Below are 11,451 nucleotides of genomic sequence, written 5' to 3'. Positions count from 1 at the left end.
GGCGGCCCGCCCCCCCCCCCCAGCACTCCTCCAAGGGCAGCCCCCCAGCCCCTACGGGGTCACCCATGGGGAGAGAGGGCCTTCTCTCACCCCTCCCTGGGGTCTGGAGGCTGGAGGGGGTCCCCCGGGTCCCCCACAACTCCCTGTATATCTGTATAAATAAATGGGATTTTCATGGAGCCCCGCCCCCACCCATGTTGTTATCACTGTGTGATAGTCTGTGTCTCCTCTCCGGTCCTCCACTCTCTTCGTCTATTTATTTCACTCTTTTTTGGGTTCCACCCTGAGCCCTAGGGCCCCCTTCAAGGTTCCTGTTTATAAGCCCCATCCCCTCTGCCCTGGACTTGGATGTGAAACTTGTCTCAATAAACCCTTTGGAGTAAGATGGGTGGTGATGCTGACTGCTGAGGGGGCCACAGGGACTGGGGACTTGGGGAGAGGGTGCTGGGTTCTGCCTGGGCAGGGTGGAGCTCAGGGAGGGGATGATGGGTTGGGGTTTTGTGGTAGGGCTGAGGGGGGTTGCCAGAGAGGGACCCAGAGTTTGGGCGGGGTGTGGGTGGAGGGCCGGAAATGGGGGCACAGGACCGAATCTCCCCGGGCCCCTCCTTTCTGTTCCTAAGCACACTCCTTCCCTAGGGGCCTCAGCAGCAGCCTGGGGGCAGAGGCCTGAGAAATAGGACATGATGTGACAGCCTGAGGCTTCCCGCCCCATGCCTGATGGATGGTAGGAGGCCAGAGAGCTCATCCTGAGGACTAACCTCCCCACCACCCCTGCCCTGCCGTCCCCTCCCCATGGAGGCCCCCCAGGCTTCTGTGGAGCCCCAGGCAACATGGAGTGGGAAGGGAGAGCCTGGGGCCTGCCCTGCTGAATGCCTCCGCCCTGCTGGTGGGTCCCTCACGACGGCCTGCGCCCTGCTGAGCCCCTTCCCTTGACCGAGGTGGTCCTGATCCAAGTGGTCAGTTACGCACCTCGGAGCCAGACGCCATGATAAGTTCCTCAGTGCTATTTCACTGGGTCCTCACAACAGCCTCAAAAAGCCGGTGTCGTTAGCCCAAGTTACAGAAAGTGAGACGGAGGTGGGGGGCTGCTCAAGGCCTCCCAACAGGTCATCAGAATTTGTACCCGGTCCCATGGGACTCCCTCTGTGCATCTCTGGGGCTCAGCATGGTCTGTACAATGGGCATAACGCTAATGCCCACCCCCTGGATTGTCAAGGGCTGCGGCCTGGTGCCCAGAATAGGACCCGGCCCCTCTCGGGGCCCAGGAACCCTCAAAGAAGGATGCAGGTTGGCAGATGGCCATCAGGTGACACTGACAGGAGCCTAACTGTGAGCTCCACGTGGCCTTGTTCACCCCTCATCCCTCTGGGCTCTGAGCAGCTTCCCCAGGTGGTGGTTTGGGTTTTCACTCCAGCCTCAGACTTCCTTCCTTCCCCAGCCCCAGCCAGCCCCCGGATGTGGTGGCAGAGTCACTACTGTGCCGACCTCAGCTGCCCCCAGCAGCCCTTGAGCAGGAAGGGGGAGGGCCGTCTCGAGGCCCCCATCCCCAGCCAGCCCTGCCGCTCTGCCATGCAGGAGGCCAGGGGGCCCATCTCAGCTGGGATGTCTTTGGAGCTCCAAGCCAGGCATCGAACCTTCAGGAACCTTCAGTGAAGGGGGTGGGGGCGGTGGCAGCTTCAGGGGTGATCTTGGACAAGTCATGCTGCCCCTGGGGGGTTCAGTTTCCTGAATGTAAACTAATGGCAGCAACTTATTAGCTGGGGAAGAGAAATCGAGTCTAGCTCCTGAACGGGCTGGCAGAGCTGGTTTGTGACAAGCCTGGTGCATAGTAGGCTGGCATTCAGTGCCTCCTGGGATAACTGAGCACATGAACATACTCTTTAACACCTCAGTGGCCGAGGTGCCCACCCCTTTGTCTCTGCAAATTACAATGACAGCCACCACCTACTAGACCTCAGCTGTGTGTCACGAATCCCCTCAAAGACCCTCTCAGTCCTGTCACAGTCCCATCTAACAGATGGAGAGACAGGCTCAGAGAGGAGAAGCCACTCACCGAAAGTCACACAGAGAGACGGACATATGGACAGTGTCCCAGAACAAACTGGTCTCCATCTGCCCGGTGGGGGCGGGGGGGGGTGTCCTCCCTGGTTGTTATGGCCCTTTCAGGCACCCCTAGATCTGTGGCTCTCCACTCGAGGGCTGGGGCAGAGTGGTAAGCCGATGAAAAGAAACCAAACCCCTTTTCTGCGGGCCCTGTGCCTGACTCTCCCCTGCACAGATAATCCAGTTCTGGCCCTCCAGGTTTCTCTGTGCACCTTGCCAAGATTGCCAGACACAGACATGAGTCAAGGTTCTTCTGCCCCTCTGGAGGCCTCAGTCTTGCCGCCAGTGTAATGGGCTGGGGTGGGGTCTCTATAGTACCCCCTTCTCCTGGGCGGGATGGGGGGTAGGGGTGGGGGGAACGACGCTCTAAGAGGCAGGCCGAGCCTAGCGATCCCAGAGCGGGCTGGCCCCGACACCAGTTTCCCACCCTTTCCCCTGCGGTGGGCGCCGGATGCAGGTCTGGCTAGACGGGCCCCCTTCCTTAAAGGGCCAGGCGCCTGCTCAGCCCGGGCCCCCAGGATCTGCGGAGGGGATGAGGGTGGCTCGCCCCTCCTCTCCAGCTCTGGAAATAGTTAACTTTCCAGACTTGGGTGTATTGGGGGGCAGGAATCAGTCCCGGATCCCTGCTCCGCATCTCGCACCCTAGACACCCGTACCCAGGCTGGGCAGGTGACGCCCCCACTCGGAGGTGCCCGGCCCTCCCTCTCCTTCCGCCCCCGAACCCTTGGAGGCTCCGCCCATCTCTGACGTCACCGAGGTCCGCGCGGATTGGCTGACTGTGCCATCGCTCCGGACACTTCCTCCTGGGCCGCAGCCGCAGAGTTAAACTTTGGAGGGGGAGAAACAGCCACCGGCGCCCGGCGCCGGGCGACCCTCCCTTCCCCCCCTCCACCGCCGCCGGGAACGCCCCCTTCTCCGCGGCCCCCGACCGAACTTTTCTCCAACTTCTGAGACCCGTGAGATACCCTCCTTAGTACCCCGGCCCTCAGGATCCCTTTGCCCATCCGTGGGCCCGTCTATCCCCGACTCCGAGACTCCTGTCCTCCACCTTTGGGTCTGGTGAATCCTCTCGGGCCACCTTCTTAATTGAATCCTTTTCTTAGAGCCTTTGAATTCTGGGATTCCCCCCGCCCCCCTCCCCGCGACAGCTCTCAAGCCTTTCTCTCCCCAAGGGGTCTCTGGATCCTGGGCTCTCCTGATCCCTGAGATCCCGACCTACTAGATTTTTCTTGATTTCTTAGAATCTTTCCATCTCTGGGTCCCTCAAACCATTAGATTTCTCCTTTATGATTCCGGGCGTGTGACCCACTAGCTTACATTTCTCTAATTTCCCAGGGTCCCGCCATCCTCGCGTGCCCGCAACTTGCTAGATTTCTTTTCTCATAGCCCCGGGATCTCCGCACTCCCACCACCAGCTTACGAGCTCCCTCGGATCCAGTGACCCGGGTTCCCCGGGCTCCTTGAGCCGGATCCCGGGTGGGCACCGGGCGGCCGGTCCCGGGCCTCCCCCCTATGGCCGCCTCCCCCTCCCATCTCGTCGGGCTCCCAGGCTCTCCCGGGCCTGGGTCTCCTCCGACCCCTGGCGGCTTGGAGTTGCAGTCGCCGCCACCGCAGCTGGCCCAGATCCCAGCTCCGAGCTCCGGGGTGTCCTTCCACATCCAGATCGGGCTGACCCGCGAGTTTGTGCTGCTGCCCACTGCCTCCGAGCTGGCCCATGTGAAACAGCTGGCTTGCTCCATCGTGGACCAGAAGGTGAGGGTGCAGGGTTTCAGGGTTTCTCCCATCCAGCTTGGGGAGAGGGCTGGAGAGAGTGGGGCGCTGGCCGAGGTGGCCTGGAGCCTGGCCTAGGGGAGAGAGAAGAAGGAGTCAACCTTGGACGGCTGGGAGATGGAGATGGGGCATTTAGCCCCCCGTTGCCTCCTCACCCCACTCTCCCTTTGAGGGAGGCCCCGGCAGGGGCGGGGTGCTCCAGAGGCCTCCCCATGTTGCGTGTCCCTGTATGTTGTTGTTTTCTGCAGCCAGCAGGGAGGAAGGGGGAGGCCAGCTAGGTGTAGAAGTGGGGAGGAAGGGACCGGTGGGATCAGCAGATGGGGGACCTCCCCATTCAAGCCCATCCCGGACCTCCCATTTGGTGGAAACAGTAGAAATTGGAGCTGCACTGGCTGTGGCGATCGGGTGACATGGTGACATGTGTCGGTGTGGGTGTTTGCACATTAGCTGCCAGGGGCAGGTGAGGTCTCCGAGCCCAATCTCTGCCCTCCCCCGGCCTGAGATGTGTGGGGAGGCGCGGGCACCTCTTTGGAACCCCAAGAGGCTCTGAGGACTCTGTCCCCTCTCCTAATCATAGTGTCCCCACCCCTCAGGTCTGATGCTGGCCTATTAAAACAAGCCTTCCCCAACCCCACCACGGTGGGAAGCTGGAGATCTGGTGGCGGGGGGCGGGGGGGGGGCGCGCAGAGAGGGAATCAGGTGGAACTCAGTGCGTGAATTCTAGAACGTCCCAAGTTAGGACAGTGGGCTTCTTTGTTGTTGGAGTTCAAGACTGTAAAAATGTTAGAATGTTAGATTCCTGGGCTGCTGGAATCCTAGAATGTGAAAATGTTAGAATTTTGGAATGCTGGGTTGTTGAAATCCTAATGGTAAGGTATTCAAATATTAGAATCCTCAGTGTATTAGATTTCTAGACCATGAACATACCAGACTGTGCTAATCTGGAGTAGTGAAATCCTGAAACCTATAATATGCTCTACCCTAAGATAGATAGACATAATAGTATCATGTGAACATGTTGAAATCCCAAAATGTCCATATTCCAGAATCTTCTCAGACCCCTGATAATGAATTCTTTGGGCGTCAGAAAACCACAGGAACTGAGCCAAGTCCCCCATTTTACAGACGCGGAAACTGTCACCTAGAGAAAGGCCCTCTTCCCTGCACCGACCCCCCCCCCCCCCCCCCCCCCCCCCCCCCCCCCCCCCCGCCGCTCCCGCTCCCGGCCCCGGACCAAGCAGGCAGGGCTCAGGCAGCCCCTGTCTCCCGTGGACCCTCTCGCAGCCGACAGGAACTCAGGGGGCTGCTTTTGCCCTCCGCCCAAATCCCCAAACCCACAGGCCCAGCAGTTTTCACACCCAACTCAGCCCAACGGCTCTTTGAGAAAACGGGGTGGGGGTGGGGTAGGTTCGAGGGCAGACTGGCCCCAGGGGGTAATTTGCCCAGCGCTCACACCTTCTGCCTCCTCCCTCAGGCCTCTCCCGGGTTCTGTCGGGTCTTCCCTGTCCAGGTGTGGCGGGCCCCTTCCCTTCTTTCCAGTGCCCCACCTGGGCAGTTTCACTTTCTGTTCTACCAGGTTTCATTTCCTGCCCCCCCACCCCAGCCCAAGCTAGGGACCGGGACACCTGGGGCGTTCGGTGGGGGGGCACCCTCCTTCCCTCCAGCTCCCTTGAGCCCTAACCTTCCCGCCTCCCCCCCCCCCCACCCCCCAGATGTCCTAAGCCCCCATCTCCCAGCTGGCCCCACCCTAGTGCTGGGCCAGGAGCCAGGTAACTGGGACAATAGATCCAGGAAGGAAGCTGAGGGGGGGGAGCATAGGAGGGGGTGTTCACTTAGCCCCTCACCGCGCCCCCCCCCCGAAAATTCTAGATGCCCACGCTCCCAGAGCCACTCCCCCTCCCACCCTAGTTTCCTAGTCCGGCCACCAAACTCTTTTGGCGGCGGCGGCGCTGTGTCCCAGCACACCTGGGGCCCTGGCACCCTGCCCCAGGGAGGCAGGAAGCAAGGGCTGCGGGGTCTCTGTTTCCGGGGGAAACAGCCGAGCCTGCCCTGGGAGGGTTCCAGCCCGCCCGCCCGGAGCCTTTTGGTCACCGCCTCCCTGTCCCGCCCCTCAGTTCCCCGAGTGCGGCTTCTACGGCCTTTATGACAAGATCCTTCTCTTCAAACATGACCCCACGTCGACCAACCTCCTGCAGCTGGTGCGCTCGGTCGGAGACATCCAGGAGGGCGACCTGGTGGAGGTGGTGCTGTCGGGTGAGCGGTGGGGGACGAGGGGTGTGTGTGTGTGTAGGGGTGGGGAACGGACGGAGGTGGGCGGGACATCTGGAGGAGGGAGAGGAGTGGTGGGCCCAGAAACCGGCTTCTTAAAGGCGGGGCGGTGGTTCTAAGCAAATTGGAATCCCCTTTGGAGCTTTCACAAATGGGGCCTTGGAATGGGAAAATCCATTGCGTGTGTGCACCCGCCAACGTGAGTGAATCTCGCAGACCTAATGCCGAAAGCCGAAAGCTGCTAGACATCAGACTACATGCCTACAATTCCATTTAGGAAGCACAGAGACGGATACAATCACCATAGGGTGTTAGGAGGGAGGAACGTGGGTGCCTTCGGAGACGACAGTGTGGGGCGGGAGGGAGATTTCTGGGGACTGATTTGAACTTGCATTTTTATATCAAGATGTGGGTGGCGGGCGAGGTGTGTACAGTTTGACAGTTCACTGAGCCGCGCACCAGATGTATCCTTTTCTAGGCGTGTGTTATAGTTTGATACCAAGTGGACAGTGTTCCGATGCCCGTGCCTCCTCTCACGGAATCCTAAATGGAGTCAGACTCTGTGAGGTTAGATGAAGCCTGCCTGTATTTTCAGCCAGAATAGAGCCACCCACTGGCCATTCCCGTTAAAAAAATTTTTTTAATGTTTATTTATTTTTGAGAGAGACAGAGACAGACAGAGCATGAAGGGGGGGGGGGCGCAGAGTGAGGGAGACACAGAATCCAAAGCAGGCTCCGAGCTGTCAGCACAGAACCTGATGCGGGAACTTGAACTCAAGGACTGCGAGATCATGACCTCAGCTGATGTTGGAAGCTCAACGGACTGAGCCACCCAGTTGCCCCTGGCCATTTGCATTTTAGAGATGAGCTAGCTCTGGGCACCTCACAGGAGTGGATGGGCCCCCCCATTTCTTTAAGGAGGGTGGGGGATGGGAGGTATCCACCCCCAAGGCTTGCATGGCACAAGGCTTAGTAAAATGGGTTGAGTGGATGGATGACAATTAGCAGAAGTTTGGACACTACCCCCGCCTGTGACTTTATTCAGGTTTCAAATACCCTCAATATAGGCTGGCAACTCGGGTTTTTATTCCTCCTGGTCTCCCTTCCCTAAATCCAGGTCATGGTCCTGGAGCAGCCTCCCTGGCACTTTCACTTGGTGTCTCTAGGCTAGGGCCTGCCTAAGACAGAAATCTTGATTTCTTCTTCCTTTCTTCCAGCAGTCTTCTCCACCTCAGTGAAGGACATCACCATTCACCCAGGTGTTCATGACCCCAAACCTTGGGGCGCCCTTGACCCCCTCCTTTCCTCTCACCCTACACTGACCTATCATCAAACGGATTGGTCTTACTTGTAATATACATCTTGAATCTTTTTTTTAATTTATTTTTTAATGTTTATTTATTATTGAGAGAGAGAGAGAGTGTGTGTGTGTGAGTCAGGGAGGGGCAGAGAGAGAGGGAGACACCGAATTGGAAGCAGGCTCCAGGCTCTGAGCTGTCAGCACAGAGCCCGACGCGGGGCTCGAACCCACGAACCTTGAGATCGTAACCTGAGCTGAAGTTGGACACTTAACCAACTGAGCCACCCAGGCGCCCCATTGGGAATCTATTTCTTATTACCTCCTCTGGTCCAAGAGGCTGTCACCTTCTGCTGTTGGAGTAGCTCATGACACTTTGCTGCTCAGAATCCTCCCATGGCTCCCCATTACCCTTGGAATAAAATGCATACTCCTCCCAAATGGTCTTAAGGGTGTCCATGATCCATCCCTGCCATTTCCTCAATTCATCTGTTACACTGTCCTCACTTTTCTTTGATCTGGCCGAGCTTGCCTGTTCTCTGTCCCTTGAACAAACCAGGCTGCCTCCCGTCTCTGGATCTGCATGCCGTACCCCTGCCTCCCGCCCCGCCCCCTCTCCTCACAGCTAGCCCCTTCTTGTTATTTGAATCTGAGCTTAAATGCCATTTCCTCCCGTGTCTGAAATGCCCTTGTTTATTTGTGTGTGCATGTTTCTTGTCTGTCTGGCTAAAAGAATGACAGCTCCCTGAGAGTGGGGTGCAAATCTGACTTGTTCATGAGCGTTGCCCCATGTGTGTAAACAGTACTTGGCACCCAGAAGAGTGACCCCTTTTGTCACACAATAACCAGGAAAATAGCTCAACAGTAGGGTGAATTTCGGAGGGAAGCAGAGAGAAAAGAGACTGAGAGTTAGTTTAAAAGTGAAACTTTAAAAGCTAACAAGGCACCTGGGTGGCTCAGTCGGGTAAACATTCAACTTCGGCTCAGGTCATGGTCTCACAGTTTGTGAGTTCAAGCCTCGCATCAGGCTCCAAGCTGAAGGTGCAGAACCTGCTTGGGACTCTCTCTCTCTCTCTCTCTCTCTATTCCTCTCTTCCTGCCCCTTCCCTGCACTCGCTTGCTCTGCCTCTCTCTCTCTCAAAATAAAGTAATAAACTTAAAAAAAATCATTGTAGGGGCCAGTCTTCGGATCCTGTGTCTCCCTCTCTCTCTGACCCGCCCCTGCTCATGCTCTCTCTCTCTCTCTCTCAAAAATAAATAAAACATTAAAATTTTTTTCAATAAAAAATCATTCTAAAATAAAAACTAACGGTTACTGAACACTTTCTAAGTGCTCTGTTTAAAGAGCACCATTTGAAAAACAATTTTTGATTAAAAAAATTTAAGGGACGCCTGGGTGGCTGTCAGTTAAGCGTCTGACTGATCTCAGCCCAGGTCTTGATCTCAGGGTTGTGGGTTTGAGCCCCACATTGGGTGCAGAGATTACTTAAAAGCAAAACCTTAAAATAATAGTAATAAGGGGTGCCTGGACGGCTCAGCTGGTTAAGTGGCTGACTTCGGCTTGGGTCATGATCTCACGGTTCGTGGGTTCGAGCCCCGTATCGGGCTCTGTGCTGACAGCTCAGAGCCTGGAGCCTGCTTCACATTCTGTGTCTCCCTCTCTCTCTGCCCCTTCCCCACTCATGCTCTGTTTCTCTCTGTCTCAATAATAAATAAAAACATTTTTAAAAATAAAAAAAAATAGTAATAATAAAAGAACACTGTTTTCAATGCTTTCCATATATTAATTCTTTTGGCCCTTAAAAACAAATTGATAAACGGGCACCTGGATGGTTCAATCTATAAAAAGTACTCTTATGACACTGGGCGTGCTCTTTCCTGGACACCTGCACACTTCCTACCCTTGTCTCCCTCAGGCTTTCGCCCTAATGACACCTTCTGAAAGAAGCCTTCCTTAATCACCTTCCCTTTCTCTCTTCTCTGCTTAATTTTTCTCCTAAGCACTTACTGACTTCTACCCTGTTTTGTGTGTGTGTGTGTGTGTGTGTGTGTGTGTGTGTGTATACACACACACATATTTTGTAGCTGTAACTTCTTTCTGGAATATAGATATTGCATAAACATATATACACAATTTGCTATATATATATATATAGCAAACAAATAGGATATAATTTTATCCTAGGGAAAAATGCAAAGTAGTGTTGAGCAGACTAAGAACATGAAATGAGAACATGCAAGTGTCTGTTTTGGCTGAACGGAGTCTTTCAGAGTCCCAGACTTATGTTGGTCCTCAATAAATACCCATCCCGTTTTTAAGATAGGAAACAATTGCTTGACAGTCTTTTTAAAAAGTATCTGAGGGGCGCCTGGGTGGCTCAGTCAGTTAAGTGTCCAACTTCGGCCCAGGTCATGATCTCACGTTCGTCGGTTTGAGCCCCGCGTCGGGCTCTGTGCTGACAGCTCGGAGCCTGGAACCTGCTTCGGATTCTGTGTCTCCCTCTCTCTCTGCCCCTGCCCACTAATGCTCTGTCTCTTTCTGTCTCTAAAATAAATAAAACATTAAAATTATTTTGAGAATAGGGGCACCTGGGTGGCTTAGTCAGTTAAGCGTCCGATTTCAGCTCCGGTCATGATCTCACGGTTTTAAGTTTATTTATTTATTTTGTTAGAGAGAGGGAGGGAGAGAGAATCCCAAGCAGGCTCCACTCTGTCAGCACAGAGCCTGACACAGGACTCAAAAACTCCCTAACTGGGGTGCCTGGGTGGCTGGCTCAGTTGGTTGAGCGTCTGGCTTCAGCTCAGGTCATGATCTCACAGTTCATGGGTTCAAGCCCCTCATTAGGCTCTGTGCTGACAGCTCAGAGCCTGGAGCCTGCTTCAGATTCTGTATCTCCCCCTCTCTCTGACCCTCCCCTGTTTACACTGTCTCTCTCTCTCTGTCTAAAATTAAAAAACAAAAACAAAAACAAAAAAACTCCCTAACTGTGAGATCATGACCTGAGCCAAAGTCAAGAGTCAGACGCTCAACCGACTGAGCCACCCAGGTCTCCCTGAATTTGTTAGTATTTTTAAATACTTGGAGGAGTCCCTGGCACAAGGTAACTGCTAGACTGGGTGATTGTTAAATAGGAATACTTATATTTTCTTGACTTTGAGGGTCTGCCCCCCGTTTACTAGAGGCCAGGCAGTGAGTTCGTTTTGTTCTATGTGGTGTCCCTAGCACATTATAAGGCTTATTTATTTTTTTAAATTTATTTTGAGAGAGAGAGAAAGAGCAAGCGGGGAAGGGACAGAAAGAGTGGGAGACAGAATCCCAAGCAGGCTCCACGCTCTCAGCACAGCCCCATCCCAGTGCAGGGCTCGAACCCACGAACTGTGATATCATGATTTGACTGAAAATCAAGAAATCAAGAGTCCGAAGCTTAAACGACTGAGCCACCTGGGTGCCCGTGCTGGAGTTCCATTTTTAAAATGAGAACGTTGAGATACATAGGTATTTGTTTTATCTCTTGATGCTCGATCTCTATCCTAGACCAGGTAGATCAGAGACTCAGGATTGAGACCCAGGCATCTGTATTTTTAAATTTTATTTTAAAATGTTTAACCGTGAAATATTCATAGCATAAAAGTTACCGTCTTAACCGTTTTTCGCGTCTCCTGTTCGGTAGTGTTAATTCCATTCGCGCTGCCCTGCAGCCGTCTCCAAAACTGTATCTCTGTATCCACAAAACGACTCCCCAGTCGCCGGCATCGGCATCGGTGTTTTGCCGAGTGGTGAAACTGGGATTTGAACCCAGGGAGAGTGTGGTATGTGAGTAAATGAATGAAGGCAGGCAACATCAAACCTTGCAGCGGGGAGGACTGTGAGAAGGAAACCCAGGAACCAACAGCCTCGCTGCCCCGGCTCAACCCTCCGCCTCTCCCTGCTGCCTGCAGCTTCGGCCACCTTCGAGGACTTCCAGATCCGCCCCCACGCCCTCACCGTTCACTCCTACCGGGCGCCGGCCTTC

The 11,451-nt window shown here is 54.7% G+C and overlaps 1 protein-coding gene across 1 annotated transcript in view; it reads left to right on the top strand.

Annotated features, from left to right (window-relative positions):
* The first annotated feature begins 2,920 nt into the window (after positions 1-2,920).
* Positions 2,921-11,451, top strand: part of PRKD2 (protein kinase D2) — a 35,191-nt gene continuing 26,660 nt past the window's right edge. Inside the window, exons 1-3 of the mRNA XM_029924325.1 lie at positions 2,921-3,855; positions 5,988-6,126; positions 11,378-11,445. Of these exons, the coding sequence (XP_029780185.1) occupies positions 3,616-3,855; positions 5,988-6,126; positions 11,378-11,445 (447 nt within the window). The 5' untranslated portion in view covers positions 2,921-3,615. The remainder of the gene's footprint in view (positions 3,856-5,987; positions 6,127-11,377; positions 11,446-11,451) is intronic.

The sequence above is a fragment of the Suricata suricatta genome, chromosome 16, assembly GCF_006229205.1.
Source record: "Suricata suricatta isolate VVHF042 chromosome 16, meerkat_22Aug2017_6uvM2_HiC, whole genome shotgun sequence".
Lineage (NCBI taxonomy): Eukaryota > Metazoa > Chordata > Mammalia > Carnivora > Herpestidae > Suricata > Suricata suricatta.
The sequence above is the reverse complement of the archived record's forward strand: the minus strand, read 5'-3'. Positions and strand labels throughout refer to the sequence as shown.